The sequence below is a fragment of the Pseudopodoces humilis genome, chromosome 1, assembly GCF_049639895.1.
Source record: "Pseudopodoces humilis isolate 2021_Gansu_Grassland_sample_001 chromosome 1, ASM4963989v1, whole genome shotgun sequence".
Lineage (NCBI taxonomy): Eukaryota > Metazoa > Chordata > Aves > Passeriformes > Paridae > Pseudopodoces > Pseudopodoces humilis.
The window spans coordinates 106467250-106488321 of NC_142200.1; the positions used below are offsets into that span (position 1 = coordinate 106467250).

General features: G+C 38.8%; 1 protein-coding gene across 3 annotated transcripts; it reads left to right on the top strand.

Annotated features, from left to right (window-relative positions):
* The first annotated feature begins 19 nt into the window (after positions 1-19).
* Positions 20-16394, top strand: LZTFL1 (leucine zipper transcription factor like 1). 3 transcript variants are annotated; one of them, XM_088056286.1, is made up of 10 exons: positions 20-152; positions 7752-7876; positions 8318-8512; positions 9018-9078; positions 9995-10063; positions 11426-11491; positions 11641-11718; positions 14093-14266; positions 14751-14854; positions 15429-16394. In XM_088056286.1, exons 2-10 carry the CDS (start codon positions 7800-7802, stop codon positions 15445-15447), a joined length of 843 nt encoding a protein of 280 aa, XP_087912412.1. In that variant the 5' UTR covers positions 20-152; positions 7752-7799; the 3' UTR covers positions 15448-16394. The 3 variants fall into 3 exon arrangements, with proteins under 3 accessions (XP_087912412.1, XP_005519103.1, XP_087912404.1); XM_005519046.3 differs by lacking the exon at positions 20-152 and adding an exon at positions 5746-5808; XM_088056278.1 differs by lacking the exon at positions 20-152 and adding an exon at positions 5746-5808 and having other exon boundaries at positions 14108-14266.
* The last annotated feature ends 4678 nt before the right edge of the window (positions 16395-21072 follow it).

Genomic DNA, 21072 nt, shown 5'->3' on the forward strand with positions numbered 1-21072 from the left:
GAACTCGGGATTACTTGGGGTGGGAAGGAGCTGCTCGATCGGCAAATCCAGGTCGTACAGATTAGTAGCAGCCCTGAAAGGAGTCTAGGGGTTGTGTCAGTACAGTTTAGTCGTGTTGGTTGCTGAAGGTTAAAACTGAGGAAAAAATCAAGGTAAGGCTTCTTCCCTCAAGGGGCTAAACCTCCAACAAGAGGAGGCTCAGGAGTAATCATGGCTCTCTACGAGTACGTGAAAGGAGGCCGTGGCCAGGTGGGGCCGGTCTCCTCTACCGAGCCTGCAGTGAGAGGGCAAGAGGAAACGGCCTTAAAATGAGACAGGGGAGATCCAGATTACATATTAGAAAAAAAAAAACAAAACAGTGTTAGTGCGGTCAGGCATTGGAATAGGCTGCCCAGGGAGGTGGTGGAGTCACCACCCCAGGGTGTTTAGGAGGCCTCTGGCTCTGGATGATGTGGGCTACGTGTTACAGTGGCAGTGCCGGATGGACACATGGACTGGATGATCCTAAAGGTCTTTTACAACTTCAGTGATGATTCTATGATTCTATAAACATGTCTTAGTGTACCTTAGAAAGAAGGCAGTTCAAAGACTTGTCCAAGACCATGGGCAAATTTAGTGTGAGAGGAAAAGAAAAATTAAAGAACTGTATCTTACTGCTCTCACACCATGCTCTCTCTTTAACACCTTTGTTGTGATTAAATTCTGTTTTGGTGGAGGCTGTAATCTTAATAATTAAGATTCTCTGTGGAAATTGGAGGAAGATAATCTTCTTGAAAGAACTATAAAAGAATTGTGCTTAAAGAAAATCTCATCACTAACACAGCACCCAGGGGCTCAAATGATAACAATACAGCATGTAATCACATATTGTTTTTCAGCTTCAACAGAAGTGCTGTTATAGAAAATGTATACTGCAGGGAGTACAGGATAAACTACAAGGAGCAATCCTTCTGGCAAAGGAATGGTTTCTTATTAGTATTAGCCTGTAATTGTCAGTTTACTATAATTTAGAAAAAAAGAAAAATGCATTCAATATTGGCCATTATCTCCTGCAGTAATGAGATATCCCCCAAAAGATGCATGTGAGTGTTTACAGTTCATTCTCATTTCATTCAGCAAAGTGCAATCTGGCATCACTCTTACTGTTATGGATTATGCATTATAGAGGCATCTCAGTGATACTACTGGATAATGGTGGCTTATGGCTTCTCTGAATAGAAGAATTTTTTTTTTTGTGCTTGAAATTCTCTTTCCTGCTAAAGCAATAAAAATGTTGAACTGAAAGCATCAGTCTAAGTCTAGGAAGATGAACTAGTTGGCATAATTGATGTTGTTATCACAGTCACACTGCGTGCATTTATGGGAAAGAAAGACAAGTGAGAGCTGCTATGAAACAGCTCTCAGAAAAATCTTAGAAAATTCCCTTAGGAAAATTCTTTCTCTGTGCATAGGTAACAAATAGCAATGAAAACTCAGCCCTACAGTTCTTCTGTTACTCAGAGACTTTGCTTAAGAACCACCAGCTATGATATCATTACCATAGTAATAGTAATTTGTTAGTCATTCTTCAAGTCATAGCAATAAGGCAGAGTTCTCAGCTTACGTGCAGTGAGACTTCCAGAGATGGATAACCTTTCCCTGGGCAGTATAATAGTTTATGTCTGCAAGTAACACCAGAGCTAAGCAGTGCCCATGGCAACTGATAGCTCACCTCTATTTGTTAGGTATAGCCCAGCTTCCTGAAGAGCAAAGCTCTGAATTTGTGGAGACAAGCATGTGAATAAAAAATAAATGTCCTTTGATTTCTGTTGAAGAAAAGCGTAGATAAAACCCTGGCATGGATCTGAGGGTTGTATCTAATTTCTTCTGGATGGCAAGCTCACTTTGTTTTTGCAGTGTGTTTTCTTTGAAGCTCTTATCCAAAATGAATGCATTAATTTGTAGAAAATGAAAATAATCTCTTTTTTTTTTTTTTACAGTCAACAAGACCAAATGTAATTTGAATTGTACATTTAGTTGCATTAGGGCATCATGATGTAGGAGGAAGTGTTCCAAACAGGCTTCCCCATGCAAAATACTATATTTGATCCTATGGGAATGATGGTGTCGTTCTCATGAGGTTGATAGGATACATGGAAGCAAAAAAGGGGAGCTTGGATTGTTAGGGACATTTGCAGACACAAATGCAATGTATCTTCTGTAACTTTAAAGAGGCTTAGATTTGGATGGCAGAAACATTGCTCTCAAATCCTGACTGCTCTCTTCACACAAATACTCTCTTGTACTGACCACTGTTGACATTTTCAGTGCCCCAGGGTCCCCACTCACTTTGGCTAGAAGGATTCACAGACCTCTAACTCCTGCTTCTTCAAGTTGGATGAGAGATGTTTGAAGAAGATAACTGGTCAGAATTGTTTCCTTAGAAAATATTGGTTATGAGTAGTAAAGCAGAGATGTGTTCCAGTGGGTTATGAGGGGTGCAGAGAGAAGCTTGAGACCCCAGGTGCAGCTGTTAATTATTTGTGAAGTAGACACATCAGGCTCTTTGGGGCCCTGATCCAAATGCTCCCCCTCCAAATACTAGCCATGAAAGGTGATCATTTTGTTTGCAATTCTGTGCTGTTTTCCTCAGAATCCCATTTCTTCTCTGGTGTCCTTTGTGGAAGCTCTGGAGATTGGCAACAGTAAGCACAAAAATCCCTATCACAGCCTAATGTACACTGCAGGTGGGATATGGATGGTCTGTTATCTCCTTTTCTTCTTTTCAAGACTGACATAGCACCAAGTACAGGAGACAGCTAAAGCCAGACAACACTGACAGGAACGGATTGCAGGCTGAAACAAAAAAGAAATAATGAGCATATGGTACATTCCCACAGTGGTTGTCAAGACAGACAACAAATATCTTTGAAGGTGGGCTAGAGAAATTGAAAGCAGACAGATTCCAGAATGGTGATCAGCCACTGACTGCAGTTTGGGTTTGGCTGGCAGCTCAGAAAGTTGTCGATCCACTCAGTGGGGAGGGTAAATGGAAGTGAAGGAAAAAACTGTACAGAATACACATGTATCCCATTCTGTTCCTTTTCTTACTCTGCCTGTTAATGCGACAGCCAGAAAAGGAAACAAGATGCTTTTTAGTCTGATCCTATGTGAAAGCTTTTTGGTAGCTGTTAATGGTTTCATCTTTTCCCAGCATCTAATTTGCCTTTGGTCCCTGCATTGGCAGAAGCATAGGGGCAAAGGTATCTGTGAAAGGGAGGTTCATCTGATCAGTGTTTTGAGCTGTTCTCTTGTTACATCTTGGTCATTCATGGGTTGGTGTCTTTGTGGCTGGTACTTAAAAGCGTGTACTTCTGTTCTTCTGTGCTTCATTTCACTGGGGTCCCTTTGCTAACAAGTGTGCAGAAGCAGCCAAGGTAAGCACTTCCAGGTGCAGGGATCTTTGCAGTACAGAGCAGGCAGATGAACCCAGATCAGCAGGAGCTGAGGCTGTTACCACAGCTCAAGCCTTCTTGAACATTCAGTCATTCCATTCATGCAGTCATTCCAAGCTCCGTAACTAGGAACTGTTGAAGAGGAATGAGAGCAATCCATGGTTGAACATGTTTTGGCCCAAACAAATGCCAACACTGTTACTGATGCCATGAGTACCTTAGACGGGCTATACAAAAATCCCCATAAAAGTTGCCAGTCAACATCGCTAGTGGCAATGTGTGTAGGTAACATCTTTTTCTGCAGAGTTTGCTGAGGAACCTGAAGAAGTGATGCTGCCAGCATATACCATGTGCTGAAGCAGAGGACAGAGAGGTGCAAGCTCATAAGGCATAGCACAGCTCCTGTCGGGTCTTTTAGGCCAGTTTCAACTACTGTAGAGCTGCTTATGCCCAGGAACAACCTTTGTGTATATGGTCCATCTTTCTGCACTCCCTTGATTGCTACACGGATGTTACTTTCAGTTCTGAGGACAGACCTGGATGCCCTTCCCTGAGGGCATGCTCCAGGGCCTCCTATAAACATGTCCTGAGTCTTCTGTGTTGAATGTAGACTCCAGCTGTGACTTGTGTTTACTGAAAGAGATTTGGAAGGAGTCAGGCTTTACCTGTCTCAAGAGTTGTTCCAGACAATTTTGATGGAGTTTTGTCACTTGTTCCTGACTGTGTCTGAAGTAAATAGAAATTAGGTTAGACTTGTCACCAATACAGCTGCCTACTCAAAATTACCCATTAATCCTAAATTGGTCACTGCTGCTTTTAAGGCCATTAGTTAATGAAAATGCACTGCAGGCTGTGGTCAATAAGATAAACACAATGTTGAGGAATGCTAATTGCAAAGGATCCTATTTTTCCCTCTCAAGCTGTGGAAGAAGGGCACTTTTCCCTTGGGGCCACTCTGCTCCAGAAAGTGCCTGGATAGAGCAGCTGCCCAAGTGCAGCAGCCTGTGTATGTTCCAAACAGCCTTTTGCCAGCTTTCTGCTTCCTGGTCTGTTAGTCATTTAGCTGTGTCATTCCAGTGCTCTGCTTTCACGGCTTGTCTGGGTATGGAAGGTGATACTGGCATTTGAAGTGTCCACCAGCATCATGGGAAAAGGCCATTACATTCCTTCATTCCATTCATAATGGGACAGATTCAATAATCTACATTCCCTCTGTCTGTGGCTCACTAATATTGCATTTCTGCTGTGACAGATCTGATCTCCTGCAGGAGAGGACAATTGTCTTGAGGACAATTAATGCATAAAATCCATAGTTTCAGTGTTGACTTACTTTTACTTACACTGGAAAACCCCAAACTCTGTCAACATTACTTTCATCCTCTCCTTAGGTGCAATCAGGGTTCAATACAGCTGGGCCACCTGCAAAGGGGTTAGATCTTTTCCCATACACTCAGCTGAGGTGTGCCAGGTTATTTTTCTGCATTTTATAAATTTTTTGGGTGATCCAGGTGAAAGACTGGTGATAGTTACCCCACATGGAGTACTGCGTCCAGCTCTGCAGTCTCCAGCAAAAGAAGAACATGGACCTGTTGGAGTGAGTTCAGAGGAGGGCCACCAAGATGATTAGAGGGATGGAGCACCTCCTATGAGGAAAGGCTGAGAGAATTTGGATTACTCAGCATAGAGAAGGCTTTGGGGTGTCCTAATTATGGCCTTCCAGTACCTGAAGGGAGCCTACAAGTGTTTATAGTGACAGGACAAGGGAGAACAAGTTCAAACTGAATGAGAGTAGGTTTAGATTAATTATTAGGAAAACATTCTTCACTGTGAGGCTCTGGAACAGGTTGCCCAGAGAAGTCGTGCGTGGATGCCCCAGTCCTGCGAGTGTTCAAAGCTGGGTTGGATGGAGCTTTGAGTAACCTGATCTAGTGAAAGGTGTCCCTGCCCATGCCAGGGGGGTGGAACTAGATGATCTTTAAGGTCCCTATCAACCCAAACCATTCTGTGGTTCTGAGTTGTCCTGATAACGTGCTAATGCTTTGCAAAAATCCGTGTTTAGTGAAAAAGCCTTGGGAAAAAAAATCTTAGGTGGTGTAAATAAACTTGAGACATTTCCCATCTCGCCTAACTGCACCTGCCGCTTCAGCAGCTTATTGCTACACAGCAGTTTTCCAAATTGCACCTGAGCCCGTAGGAAATACAAAGTTAAATTTAAAAAAAAAAGGAAAAATCTCCTTTATCTGGTTTTGCGGGCCGCTGGTCACGTGGGTGCGCCGCCGCCAATCGGAAGGCGCCGCGGGCGCTCGCGAGGCTTCGGTCTCCATGGCAACGCTGGGCCCGCAGCCGTCCGAGCGCTGGCGGAGCGGCCGCCATGGTGAGTAGCGGGAGGGGGCCGCCGCCGCCGCCCGGCGTCCCCGCTCCGTCCCGCCGTCCCGGCACGGAGGCGCTCCGCGTCGGGCGGCCGGCCCGCAGGCGGGGCTCGGGTGCGGTCTGTCGTCATGAGGGAGCCGCTCGGGGCAGCTGCGGCCGCCACCTGCCCTCCTGGGCATCCCTGCCGTCCTGCGGAGGCTCCAAGGGCTTGAGGTTTTTGAGGGATCCGGTGGCCTATCTGCGTATCACCTTGGGTGACTCGGAGATCAGGAGTGGCCTGTGCTTATGTGTTTATTTATTAGTATAATTTCCTTTCTGTCTGTAATGAATAGAAGCTTTACAATTAAAAAAAACACCAACCCTCCAGCAACACCAACGAGGTCATTAGTTTAGCTTTCCATAAGATCCCTCATCTGCAATATGTGGGGCTTTGTGGGCGACATCGGGCTTGCAGCCGCATTATAAGAGCTGGTTTTATTTAGTGCTGGTGCTGGTTCCTCAGCTGCGTTTAGTTCCCGGAGTATTGATTGTTCATCCAGGTATTCCAGGATTGCATTGTCACTGGAGCTTCCCTAAGGACAAGGTGAACTGTTTTGTCTGAGTTACTACATGGCTGTCTCTCTCCAACACCAGCCATGCTAACAAAGTACATCGGAGTAAATTAAATGAACCTGCCTTTGCATGAGCTCTCCAGGGACTGTGGTGATAAACTTCCACTCATGCCCTGTTGCGCCTGCTTGTCACTCATGCATGAATAGTGTAGTTCTGATGTGATTGCTCATGCCAGTAATTCTTTGACATAGAGGCATGCATAAAAGGGCTACTCAGCCAGGTCTGAAATTACTTTCTTGTTAATTTGCACTGGCAGTATTTGTCTATGTATATGTTGGGAGACAAATTCAGATTATCACTTGTGATCTCCTTCATCAAAAACAGCATGGCCAGCAGGTTAAGGGAAGTGATTCCCCCCTCTGCTCTCATGAGACCCTGTCTGGGCTGCTGCATACAGTTCTGGTGCTTCCAGCATGGGAAGGACATGGAAGTGTTGGAGCAAGTCCAGAGGAAGGACATGAACCAGACAAGAGCACTGGAGCACTTCCCCTATGAAAACTAACAAGTTGGGGGTGTTTAGCCTAAAGAACAGAAGGTTGTGGAGAGACTGCCTAGCAACCTTCCAGTATCTGGAGGAGGCCTGCAAGGAAGCCAGGGAGGCGCTCTTCATCAGGAACTGCAGCGATAGGACAAGAAGTAACGGGCACTAGTTGAAAGAGAGTAGGTTTAGATTAGATATACAGAAAAAAATCTTTATTGTGAGGGTGATGAGGCACTGCAGCAGGTTGCCCAGGGAAATTATGGATGCCCCATCCCTGACAGTGTTCATAGCTGGGTTGGATGGACCGCTGAGTAACCTGGTCTAACGGGAGGTGTCCCTGCCCATGGCAGGGAGTTAAAACTAGATAAGCTTTAAGGTCCCTTCCAACACAAACGCTCTGTGAATCTATAATTCTGTGAGAAGTCTCAAGAGTTTACATAAAAAGTAACAAACATAACGTACTTTCCTCTGGGTTTTTTTGTTAGTACATCTATGGAAGATAGATCATTCAGCTACCTTACGCATGTGCAATGCAATACCTAGATGTGCTTATCCAAGAGCTTACTCTCCTGTACAGTCCTGCTGGTTCTGATCCTCTGATTGCCTCTGTCTCTCTGATTTTTTATTATTTTTTTGAGGTTACTTGAGCCCTTGCTTCCAAGTACTGGTGCTTTCTCACCCACTTATGAGAGGCGTATAGGGATCAGACATACGAAAATATCTTGTTTTTCACCATGCTAGTTAGCATGCTAACCCTGTGAAAGCAATCAGAAACTAGTCAGAAGGCAGGTATTCACAGTAGTTAAGCTCATTTTTCCGTATGTTTGTCTTTGTGCTTGTGTCCTCCTCCACAGGCAGAGCTGGGCGTTAATGAGCACCACCAGAACGAAGTGGTCAGCTACATGCGCTTCGCTCGTTTCAAGCGTGGCATGTGTCTCAAAACAGTGGATTCTTGTTTTCAGGACCTCAAGGACAGCAGGTACTGTGTGCGATGGCTCTGAGCAAGAATAAAGCAAAATATGCTAGCAGCAGTAGCAGGTTTGAATACTTTATGGGCTGACTTTTCTCCTTTAGATTTGTATGTTCTTGTATTTTCCAGAAGTTACAAGTCAAATGCTTTTAACCCCAAGTTGGTCAAATTCTTAGGAATTAACATTGACAACATGACATTGCTTCATATCTTGCTTCTGGTATCTAAATTCAATATAAGGCTGAAGCTGAATTAGTATTTGTGATTTTAATGATTTAAAGAGAAAATTCAAATACAATATCCAATTAGTAATGCTGTGGTCATCTAATAATGACAGACAGTTTTTTGAAAATATTGCATTATATGAGTGGTACCTGTGTAGTGAAATCTCATAACAAGGCAGAATTGTTACCTTTACCATACCTGACTCATCTTGACCTCTCTGTTTAGACTTGTTGAAGAGACCTTTACAGTTGACGAGGTGATAGACATGCTGGATGGACTGCAGAGTGTTGTACACAGTGAAGTGGAGTCAGAGCTCATAAACACAACTTATACCAACGTTTTACTTCTGCGGCAGCTCTTTTCACAGGCTGAGAAATGGTACCTGAAGTTACAGACAGACGTCTCTGACTTGGAGAATCGGTAACAGCTATTGGACTATACTTTCAACAACAAGAAAACTTCAAAGTGTTGACTATTTGCATTCTTTATGTAACCATAGAAACCTATTCTTTTACTGTTGGGTCAGTGATAGATTAGCTTTGATGTTTCCATCTATAAAATAGCAAGATACAAAATAATTTCAAACTTGTGAGCAAGGTGTTTTATTAGTAATACTCTTACTTGATTTAATCATTTAAGAGCAGGTGACTGGACTCAATTTAAAAAAATTTGTTGTCAGGTTAGATTATATTTTAATTAAGGATGCTAAATCTATTGTAATGCATGTATCATGCCATTGCATGACATATTTGTGGTATTTGTGTAGGATTTCACCCTGTACTTCTAACAAGAATTTTACATGTAAGAAAAAGCATAGCACTAGCCTGGTAAAATGTGTTTTATAGCATAGCTCTTAGTAAAAAAATGTCTCCTTACATTTTTCTTTGGTAAATAAATGCCTTTCTATTTTTATTTTTTTTTCAAGAGAATTATTGGACCAGGTTGCTGAGTTTGAAAAGTCAGAATATACATCTTCAAACAAAAAGGTAGAATTTTATTTTAATCAAATTGTAATCAAATGTGGTGGAGTCATGACAGATGTTTAAAATGCTTAGTATTGACTCTTTGTGCTTAAGTGGAAACCAAAACCAAAACCCAAACCTCATCCTTTTTTTTTTCAAAACAGTCTTTGAAACCGTCCAAAAAGTACCATTTTGTATTTCAGCACCAGGGTTCCCTCTGAATTACCTTGGCTGTTTCCAGAGTGCCTGTTCTGCACTTTTGGGGTGTGCCTCACACACCTCATCCCAAGATCAGCCAGACCAGGGATGTGTTGAAGCATCTGCTTCTGGGTTCCCTTTCCCTGGCACCTGGTGTGAGACTGGGACGTTCACTTGTCCCAGCATGAACTCAAGAGCTGCCAAGATTGCACAGTACAGATATCACTCTAGCTTGTCTAGCATGAATATGATTGCATCTTATTTCTATTAGATTTGTAGCATAAAGGTGTATCTATATATTATGTATGTATATATATATATATATAATGTGTATATATATATTATTGTATTTATATATATATATATATATATTATTTTTAATACCTTAAGTGTGAAATAATTTGAAGCTTTGTAGATACTTTATACTCTTGCAATCACTCAATTATTACGTTCTCCTTACTCCTTTGTCTTTTGGTTTCTGCATGATTGTCAGTATTTTGTAGAATCACAATTGCAATCCTTTTATGTCTTTATGCAGGATCTATGTTTAACTTAAGCTCAAAGTGAAGATCATAACTTAGGAGACAAGGAAGCAGTAAAAAATGAATTTGAAATAAAAGGTTGTTCATTTGCTTTGCAAAAGAAAGCTGAATTGAGTAGTTACTTTACAGGCTAAAGGAGTACTTTTCTGCTTCCTGGAAATCTGTATAATTTAATTTTTCACCTTTTTTTGTTTCTTTAGTCCACTGCAGATCCTGTTAAACCAAAACTTGCTCCATTAAATGAAGGTGGGTCAGAGCTGCTAAACAAGGTAAGAACTTGACTGTTCATGCAGTTGTGGTCAATGATCATTCTGTTTATGCAAATGAACTGAATAGCTGTACAGTAATGTTTGTATAATGTGTCTGTCACTGTACTGACTTCATGGTAATATACCTCAGAATATGAAGTAAAACACTAGTAAATTATTAAATATTGTAAAGCATCAGAAATTTATTGTGCAGTTATGGTCTCTAACACGTATTACAATATTAACCCTTCTTTTGCCAAGACATTTTGATCTTTGTAGAAATTTATTTTTCCATTTAATAGCATAAATTATTATATTAGTTCCATGGACCTATCTGGTGCTTCAACAAAGAAATAAATTTAAATATGTAGATGGCTGAAATTACTAGGTTGTTGAACATTTTCTGTATCACTTGAAGTCAATCTCATTACATCCATTCTTTTTTGTTTTGTAAGTTAGTTAAATTCCTCCTGAAGAAACAGGCACTTAAAGAATTTGGATTTTGAAAACATCTGATTTCTCACTTGCTAAACATTTTCAGAATTACACTTTCCAGTACTCAATATTATCGGTAGTTTTTATTAGGTATTGTACTCATTTCATTCAACTGAACTTTTCTAAAATGTCACACTTCTTGCAATACCCTTATAAGTTTTTGATAATCAAGATAGTTAGCAAGGAGTTTTATTTTCTGTCGTCTGTCCTGCATTCCCAAAATGATGTGTTGAGTACGTCTGTCTCAAGCTGTTATTACTCACTACAGTAATTAAAGCATTCAATAATTCAGACTTGTATTTTGCTTATAGGTTAATGTAGTTATTTTTCAAAAATAATTTCAAAATCATAACAGTTTTTCTTGAATATGTACATCTGTTGTCTTTTTTTTTTTCCCAAATCATTCAAAGTTCATGTGGTGAATTTACTCTGACTGATAAAACGTGGGTATTTCATGTGACACAGGAAAGAATATGCAGTAACCTGGTATTTGTCTCTTTTGAAAAAAGTTATCTTTGCAGATAAGTTTTTACTTGCCTGTTGATTGAAAATGTGAATTATGAGCAACAATGAGATTTTCATCCCTGAACATGCGTTTTTTAATCATGAATTTTGATACTAACAAGATACTGATCTCCATAATCTCAATGTGTTTAAGTGAACAGCCCTATATATTACAGTAGAATTGGAGACTTAAATTGCTTTCTCACTGAGGCTAAAAACCGCAATAAATGAATGAATTCTTGATTTCTTATGAAGGCCATTTTTATAAGCATTTAGGATCTCTTTTGCTTTCCTAAGTTATGAAGTGTATTTTCTTCCCTGAAATGTTTGCAAAATCCAGAATGGCACAAGAGTGTTCATAAGTATTTTCTTGTTCTTTAACAGACAGTTGCTCTTCTCCAAGAAGAAAATGAAAAATTGAAGACCAGACTCAGGACCATAGAAACACAGGTAAATTCCCTGTAATCTTGGATTCATAATGTTGGTTACATATTTTAAAAACATTTAAATAAGAACAAATAAGAATAAATAAGGGTTGTTATTCTTATGTTTTTAGTTGAAATGTGTTTCTGAGGTTTCAAATTTTCAATGTTTTCCAGGCTACAGCTGCCCTAGATGAAAAGTCCAAGCTGGAGAAGTCACTGAGGGATTTACAGATGATCCAAGGAGATCAGAAGGTAAATTATATCCTTCTGCTGCCATTTAATGCAACGCTTGCCAGTACATCTAAAATATTGGTTTGTATGGTGTGTTTCTTTTCTGGCAAATGCCAGAATTTGAGTTAGTGTTGTTCCTGCTGACATTTTCTGTTCTCTCTGGTATGTCAGTCAGCAGGTCATCTGTAATATTAGTTGATGTTATGATGTATTCAGGAACTATCAGGAAGTAGTATTCCAGAATTCATATTCTCAGGGCTGATATTTGTATTAACAGACAAATCTGCCTGTTTGTTTCTTCGTGTTTATTAATGTAAGAGTGATACTTAACCTGGTTTTCAGAGCAAAAATAAAACACTAATTCTTTAACACATTTGTCACTTCATGTTGACATGAGCAAGCCAGACTTGCTGCTGGTTTGATTTTTCTGTAGTTCTCCCTATATCAGCATACTGTTAAAAATGTTTCACCGTTTATTACTATTACTTGAGGTAAGAAGTTACTTGAGATCCTTAATCTGTTTTGTAAATGAGGACTCCAACATGGTGAGTTGCTGCTGGCAAAAAAAATGTAAGAAGCCTCAAGTCATGTTGACACAAATTAATCTGTTCAGGTCACTGTAGTATTTTTCTAAGTTTCTACCTTTATTTTTCATTGTGTCTTAATTTTAAAACATTTCAGTTCAGGCTTTCAACAAAATTAGAACACTTTAATCCCATTATTTTGTGTAATTGACTTTAAAATTCCTGCAGTATTTACAGATTAGGAGGTAAGGTTCAAGATTATAAAATACTTCTCTTTTAATTTTTATATTTTAATCCTGATTTCTTTTTATTTTGCTTTCTACCTGGTTTATGGTATGTACTTGGTTTTCTTAATATGTAAAAAGTTTACTTAGTAGCTTTCAAAATTGTATTCAATAATATTTTTAATAGGGAACTTGATTAATCAGTCATGGCAAATATTTTCTTTCTCTGTTTTGTTAAACTTCAAATTATTGCAGGTTTAAAATAGTAAAGTAGTGTATTAAATCGTGGCTAATACTGTTTGTAGTGTTAAAAGATTGGAACCAAATCTCATCCTGCTTTTCTGGATAAACATGAATTGGCCTCAGTGTCAGGGCTGCTGACTATCTTCAGCTTTCATGTCCTGATTTGCTCTCTGTAATCTGTCACTTTCTCCCAGTTGCTCGTAAAGCAGTAGATTTCAAACTCTTTGAACAAATAAATGACTGCCAAACCACAATTGGTTCTTAAGGACCAACTCATCAGATTGATTTTTTTTTTTAATTGATAGTTAATAGATGGCTCCACATAGAAAGTGTGAGTCACAGTAACTGTAACTGGGAGTAATTCCCAGCAGTAACTGGAAGTAACTGCTTTGTTGGATCAGTTTAATTTGAGGATTTAGAATTTTTGCCTAATTATGTAATGGTTAGAAAGTAGCAAGTAAAACATACAAAATGTATGTAATGCTTTTCAACACCACAGGCTTGGCCTCTGTCTCAGAATTAAAAATAAGCTTTTCTTCTGTATGGGTACTACTATCAAGTAGTTTCCTATTCTCAAGTCTTAAGTTCCAGACAGAGAAAGGAACAGGGCTTTCTTAGATTTTAGATTTTGTTGGTTTTTTGGGGGTTTTTTTGTTGTTTTGTGCTTCTGGTTCAGCCTCATCCTGAGTTACTACACTTTTGAGTTTGAAATTGAGCTTCAAAACCTAAGAATATTTTGTGTTTGTTTTTTTATTTTATTTAAGTGAAAATCCATAGAACAGTTACATGATTATAATGTTGTGTGACCCAGAACTGATGTTCTGAAAATTTGAGTTGTTTCTTCTCGTAAGGAAACAGAAAAGTTGCTTTGCAACTTGGAGCCTCTTTGTGTAAGACATCTCAGAATGGTGCAATGTTGGTTGCATTGGCTGAGAGTGTGAGCCTTAACACTTTCAGCCTTTCCTACATATCCTACACTAACAGCTTTGGAAATGTTTCAAAAACACATTGTAGCATAGACATTCAGATCTTAAATGGTAATTTACTCTTTCCGTGTGGTAAATAACATGATATTATGATACATCCTCTGGCTCTAATTAATTCCTAAAGAAATTAAGTACTTAAGAATTAGAACAAGAACTTAAAATCTCATTTTAGCTGAGAAGACATTCCAGCCATCTTTAGAAAGCATTTATTAGCAATTTTATGAAGTTATAAATCAGTCCCTGCTCTTTTTTTTTTTTTTTTTTAGTTGAAGCACTTCTGATTTAGGCTTTACAGGAGCAGCTTGTACATCATTACTAAAAATGAAGACGTACCTAGTTTATGTGGGATTTTGCACTTAAAATTTTAATTATTTATTCTCTTGAATTTGACATATTTTAAATATTTCTTCTGTTGAAGAATAATGCGAACCAGGATATCACTGAACTGGAAAATAAAGTGGCAGCTTTGAAATCCCAGTTTGAGAAGACTTTGAATGACAGAACTGCAAACCAAAAGTTCTTAGAAGAAGACTTGATGACAACAAAACATGACTTATTGAAGGTTCAAGATCAGCTATCCACAGCTGAAAAGGTTAGTATTTTATTTTAATATGAAGATTAATTCCTTACTCCCATTTTAACTGATTAGTAATTTAACAAGCACAAGCTACAAGATGCAGAGTTTACCAGGCCACACTTTTGCTGTTGTATTTTTGTTATTTCAGTGGAAAAGCACATTATACATAAAATACCAAACACACAACTAACTGCATGGTTATAACTAGATGAATATTAAATAATTGACTATTTGTCTGGATAGAATTTTTTAAATGAAAAGTGTATTCCCAGTCTTCCTCAAGACTTGTAGTCTGATTTTGTTAGAAAATGAAATTGGTGTTTCTATGGCTGCCCCAGTAATCTCATTTGAATCTACCAGTTGACTTTATCTAAATTTGAGTATATTACAGAAAACTACTATTGTCAAACTTGAAGAGGAGAAGTAGGCTTTTTTTTTTTTTTAATATTTTTGTCTAGTCTTCATAGTATGTAAATAATATGTTGATGTTATTATGTAGGAACTGGAGAAGAAATTTCAGCAAACAGCTGCCTATCGCAACATGAAAGACATTCTCACCAAGAAGAATGAACAGATAAGGGATCTGCGTAGAAGACTTTCCAAGTAGGTGGTGCTGCCCTGTCTGTGTCAACAAGATCCTTGTTCTGGATCCATATTCTGCTCCCATTTTGTCTGTGAAACAGTCTATACATTTTCCCTTGGAGACAACTTCTAATAGGCTGTGCCCTGATTTTTGACATTCAGTCCTTTGAATGGATAGTGTGGTTAGGGCTGGTGTGTACAACAGCAGCTGCCATGTAGCAAGTAATGAGGGAATTTATTATGGAGAAGATACAGGATATTTATTCATGGCTGTGGTAGAGAAGGCCTCAGGAGCTACACACAGAGATACAGATGGGAGATGTTCCAGGTGCTTTGGCAGTTGTTTGGATTTGTTGGTAGGTCATTCCTTCATTCTACTATTTGGTAAACTGGCCAATTTTAAAAGGTGAAAATAGTCTAAAAACTAAATGCATTTGTCTGTGGCTTAAGTCATACAGTAAACTTTGCAGAAATGTGTCAGTGTTGGGTGTAATTTATTGCTTTGGTTTCATATTTTCATTAGAGACAAAATGTCTTTGGGGTATTTTCTAATCTGTTTTAATTATTTTTCTATTTATTCTTTTTTAATCTTCAGATATGAGTCAGAGGACTGAAATACCAAAAAGCATCTGATCTATCAGAAGTTGTCATGGAAAGAAAATGTAGACTGGTATTATTTTTCAATAATTTTTGTTTTGAATGGTGTATTCTTTGCTTCTAATGTTTAAAATAACTCTTTATTAATATTAATTTCACACTGAAACTCTTACCTTATTTCCTTGTAAACTTACAGTTTACAGGTATTAGTTTCTGCAGTGGTGTTTTTAATTGACATTCCTTGAGAAATAGCAAATAGGACCTTGTTGAAGAACTGAGAACGTTCCCTACAAAAATGGGAGTTTATTTTTATTAAAAAAGGGGAGAAAAAAGACAAAAAATATATGCATTAGAGTTTTCGATGTCTTCAAGGTGGAAACTTCAGTTGTTATTTTTGTGTAGTTAATGTAGTTATGAAGTAGCATTATATGTAAAAACTGCATCAGTGAAAGAGTCAGAGGAATAAAAACAAACACTGATTCTGTAATGTTACTTCACACTGGACATGTCATAGCTCAGCAAAGTGTGATCAGTTGCACCTTTCTAGAGGGTGTTCATTAGATTATGAGATAAATATGCTTTATAGCCAAAGTGCTAGACCGTTTCAAATGAAGTTTTGCTTTTTCACTTGAATTGATTTAAAGCAAAATTGAACATCAGAAGACAGAGATTCTGATTTTGCCAGTATTCTTAATATTGCAGTGGTAATCTAAATATGCATTGGAAAGTTAGTGGAGCAACTTAATGGGAAATAAGTTATTTCAGAGGTTTTCATCTCCTTTCTTAATGTAGCCTCACCAGAAAACAGCTTATTTCTCTCAAGTCTTCTCCTTGTAATTCTTTGCCTTGCATTTGTTTGTCAGTCGCCTAATAGTGCATTCTACTTGTTCATTTGTCCTTGTTCATATGTATCTTGTATTTTACTTCAAATAAAATACTATGTTTTCAAACATTTAATCTTTAAGGAGCTGAGTTTTTTAATGGGAATGTTTTGTATAGCTATTTAAAAACATCTGTAGGAATGGGTGGCAGATCAGTAAAGAATCTTGCTAGAACTGAGAACATGTAAATTCATGCTCAAAGCCACTTCACATCAAACAGCTGTAAAAGAGAGTACCAGTGACAGGGCAGAGGAGAGACAGGGTGTTTGTGTTACAGAAACTGGCATTTAACAATGTTTTTCTCAGGAGCTGCTTGAACTGAAATGGATCTTTTTTCCTCATTATTTCTTTAATAAGCAAAGCTGTTAAAATTTATTAACTCTAATCTGCCATATACTTGCAGTCTTAAGTTCTTTTTTCTCTAAGTTTAATTTCTCATGTTTTCTGTAAGTTCTCCTGTCTTTTGCCTCCCACTGGTTAAGTGAGGTTGGTTTGAGATAAAGCCCCATGCCTGTGGCAGGGTGTTATTGCTGTAGCACAACAGTATAGTGTTATAGAGTGGCATCCTCCTCATACAGTAACAGTTAAGATAATGAAAGGTATTATTTTTCCTCTTGTACAGTCACTAAAATGTTAAGTTCTTAATAGGCATGTACCAAAGAGCTTTCAGGACTGTGTTTGCATGAGTACTTGTCTGGGTGAATGTTGTGGGTTTTATCTTCATAATAACACTCACTTTAATGAGATCAATTACTATTTCTAGAATGGCAGGTAAAGGGTGAAGAAAGCCAGAGTGTCTCATGACTCCTGCTGGTCTTCTTTTCTCATCAATCTTTGACTTTAGAATATTGGGTCTGTGATCAGCCTTCATTATCTGCTTAGAAATCTCAGCAAGAAAGTGCACTGTCAGCTTCAGTATCTGGCTATGTCTCAGTGAAGTAAGTTGGCTGTAGGCAAGCATTGTTACACACCTTGTTATCTCCTCAAATTAGTAAGGCAAATCTTGTAAAGAGCTGTGCGTTGCAAAATTGCAACTCAGACTTTTTGATTTCCTGCCTTGCAGATTGGCAGTTTAGCGAGTGTGAGATCACTGTGATGCTTACTTTTTGTGCTGCAGAATGGCTAATTAAAAGTCTTGTGTGGAGCTCTTGATGAAAAATGCATAATTTTTGATAGGTGATGTACTTGTCAAAGAGGACCTGGAGCATTATACAGTGGTGATTTTTTTTTCTCTTGAGATAGGTACAATATTTTGAAGATGGGGATGACATCTGAACCTCTCCTGACAGTGCCTGATGTTTCTAAAAGTTCATTTCTTTCCCCAAGGTGTAAATTCTAATACTGTTTTTAGCAACCTTTGTTCCTTGTACTGCTCAAATAGACATCATCCATTACTTCTACTTCAGTTGTTAATTCCCTAGTTATGCCTGAAGGGAATGTTTAAAAAGAAAATTTCTGTGTAACTGGCTAGTCTGCAGAAATCATATCTCTTTCAGGATGGTTTGGGTTTGGTTTTTGGTTTTGGTTTAGTTTTTCTTGCAGACTGAAGAATATAGGAATGAGATCTAGGCATCTCAGCTTTGCTAGTACTGACTCTGACAGCCAACAGCCCTGTGTTCCAACAGTGACTTCAGGATTGTTAATAAATGAGCCAGCAGTCCTGCATGTTGCCATCTTAATGAGACCATATATTAATCAATGATCTTTAACTGTTCATGAAGTACTCATTAACCTGTTTTTCTCTTGTGGCTAATAGCCATTTTTAAAATGTCCTAAAGTGAATACTAATACATACATTGACACTTAACCTGCAAATGCACCTTCTTGTTTGATAGACTAGTATTTAAAACAGCTGAAATTTGGACATTTCCCACATACCTTGCTTTTGGGAAACACAGTCATCTGCCTGGAACTTAGATTTCAGTCCAGCCAAAATGTTTGTAAGATTCCTTAGTCTGATCTCCCTTTTCTGGCATTATCAAGGACAGGTCTTGACTTCTGTGTGATATGAAATGCTGTGAAACCACAGTGAAATCTTTACTGCCTCAGGAAGCAAATGTGAATTATGTTGGGGTATCAGCTGAATGGATCAAGCTTAGATGGTTTGACCTGGTCTAGAAGGATGTGCCTTCTAAAACATTTTGAAGTAATTTGAAGGTAAGTTTGTATATGAGCAGGTAAGAGTTGTTATTATTATTGTTACCATAGTTATTTTTTAACTGACTTTGAGCAGAGAATGTGCATAGGGAGTTATCCTATGATTGTTAATTTTGACAACGTCCCAGGAAAAGTGTTGTCCCAGGATTCCAGCCCTCCTCTGGCTGCCTACAGACTCTCCCTGAAGACATCTAGATATGCTCTCCTTAGAAGGGTCTCCTGTTGGACATATCCTGACTCATTAGGCAACTTCTTTGGAGTCAGCTCTTCTCCAAATAAAGGTGGGTAGGTACATGTCATTCTGTTTCAACAGAAACTTTTGTTTGTTAATTATTTTTTTATTATTTTTAGGAACTTGTTGATGTAGTGCCTTGGAGTGTCTGTGGTAAGTCATGGTGATGCAGAGTGGTTGGTGCAGGACTGTGGCAGGGCAGGTCACGACTGACAGCTGCTGGTGAATAAGAGAGCTACCTGGAGACCTCCCCTGACTGCAGGCCAGCTTTGACAGAGAAAGTGGGAAGTGGAAGGTGACAAGCAGAACTAACTGAGTAATCCAGCTGTCTTTCAGTGACATGCCTGTTTCTGACACTCATTTGACACAGGTCAGTTTTGAAGTCCAGGTGAATTAGGTGAAATTCTGCAAATCCAAACTTCATTGATTGCAATTTTATGGGTTGAGTACCCTAAAAAAATCACAGTCAGAAGATCAATAGATCTGTGATGCTAAAGAAAAGCAAGGAAAATAAATAGACTGTTTTCAGGCATGCTTTTCTTGGGAGGCTGAGATAAAGTGAAACAGTTTTAAGGGTGATTAAGAGGCTGGAAATTACTTCAGAGTACAGAACTTAAGGGTATCATCAACAGTTGGAACTGAGCAGCAAGTAGTAGTGTTAAAATGGAAGGAATAATTGTAATCCTAGTAACAGCTTAGAGGAGTAACCGTAATCTCCAATTACACATAGAGCAATTTCCCAACACTTGTCATGGTCTATGAGTTGTCAAAAATCTGGAAATCCAGATGGATTCTTTCTTTCTCTTAAGGTTAGGAAACAGGCATCTTAGGGTAGCGACTGTGAACAGTGAATCCCAACAGAAAACCCATATGTGGAAGCTACTACTCCCTTGTCAGCATATTTGCTTCCCTTGACAGCATCAGTAAATACATGCAGAGGCTGTAGATGCTCTATGGCTTTGCTTTGATAGTCACCTGACACACTAGCAGTGTTTGCATTTGGAAGTGAGTGCCTCGAGGAATTGGAGATACTAAACACCAGAGCTCCTGACACATTGTTCCTCTCCCGAGTGTCTGGCTCATCAAGGAAAGCCCAGGGGGTTTATTTTTAGGTCTAAGCTGTATAGTGATACCTGTTGGAGGTAGCATAATGAAAGTCCAGGCTACCTGGTAGAATTTCTTCCCTTGTTTCCATGACTTTTGCCAATCAAACTATTAAGCTTCTCTCACACCCTGAAATCATGGTCCCTAACTTGTTGCTAGGACTCCAGATTCCCTTTTTGTCTGCATTTTAGGTAGCTGGGAGAGGCGTTCGGCTTTTTACTGTACTGGCATCAAGAGACACAAGACCAGTGTTTTCAGTTTATACCTTCACCTAAGTACTTGAGGTTTTGCTTCAGTGAGAAATTGGATTCTTTGCTTTGTTTATCAGCTTCTGATTAGGATTGCATAGGGCAGTTCTCCTGGGCAGTCTCATCAGTCTGGTCTCATCAGTCTGGTCTGCTGTTCAGATGAATCCCTGCCCTTCTCAACCACTCTGCCAAACCCCACATCTCAAATTTGTTGGGTACTGGAAGAAAAAATTCTTTCTGATCCTTCTTTAATATGAACAGTGAGATGATTAAAATTTCTTGCATATGTCTATTAGAGGCTTGTCTTTGTCCTTAAAGATAAATCCCAAACCCTTCCCTAACCCAAATGAAAGCAGTTCAAAGGAGATAAAAATCATGAACAGCATCAGAAATAGCATATTGATAATCTGAGGTGTGTATAGAAAAGTCCCACAGCAAGAATTCCTAAGTGTTGTCTGTTTAAATACATATTTAAATATATTTAAAGTGTGTGTCCCAAGAAGCCACTAGATGAAAGGCACTTTGCTGGGTGCCTATGTGCATGAACACCTTTAAAAAAACTCACAGTAGTCTATGATCTGAGCTACTGATGAGATTGACATTTGTGAGAGAGGCAGGGATTCATCTCATTCCACCTGAACTTCCTGATCTGGCCTGACCCGAGACGAGGACATCACACCTCTCTGCCTGCATGATCTCCTCCAGTCCATTAGTAAACTAGTTTGAAATGTAATGGGAAGGAGGTACAGATCCAAGGAAATCTTTAACTTGATGATGCTCATCAGTAGGAGTAATCTATTCACACAGAAGCATCCCAAGTGGTATTGATGTGCTATTTTTTCAAGGCTGTCCTTAAAAGCAAACTGTTTAATACTGTAAGCTATTAATACACATAATTTATAAAAAATCTCACTGCCAAGGACAGGTGTTTGACTTTTTAATAATTTGCAAAAGTTTTCATGATGTGGGACAACTCATATTCTCTGTATGTGTCTTTCAGTTTAACATCTTATGGATTTA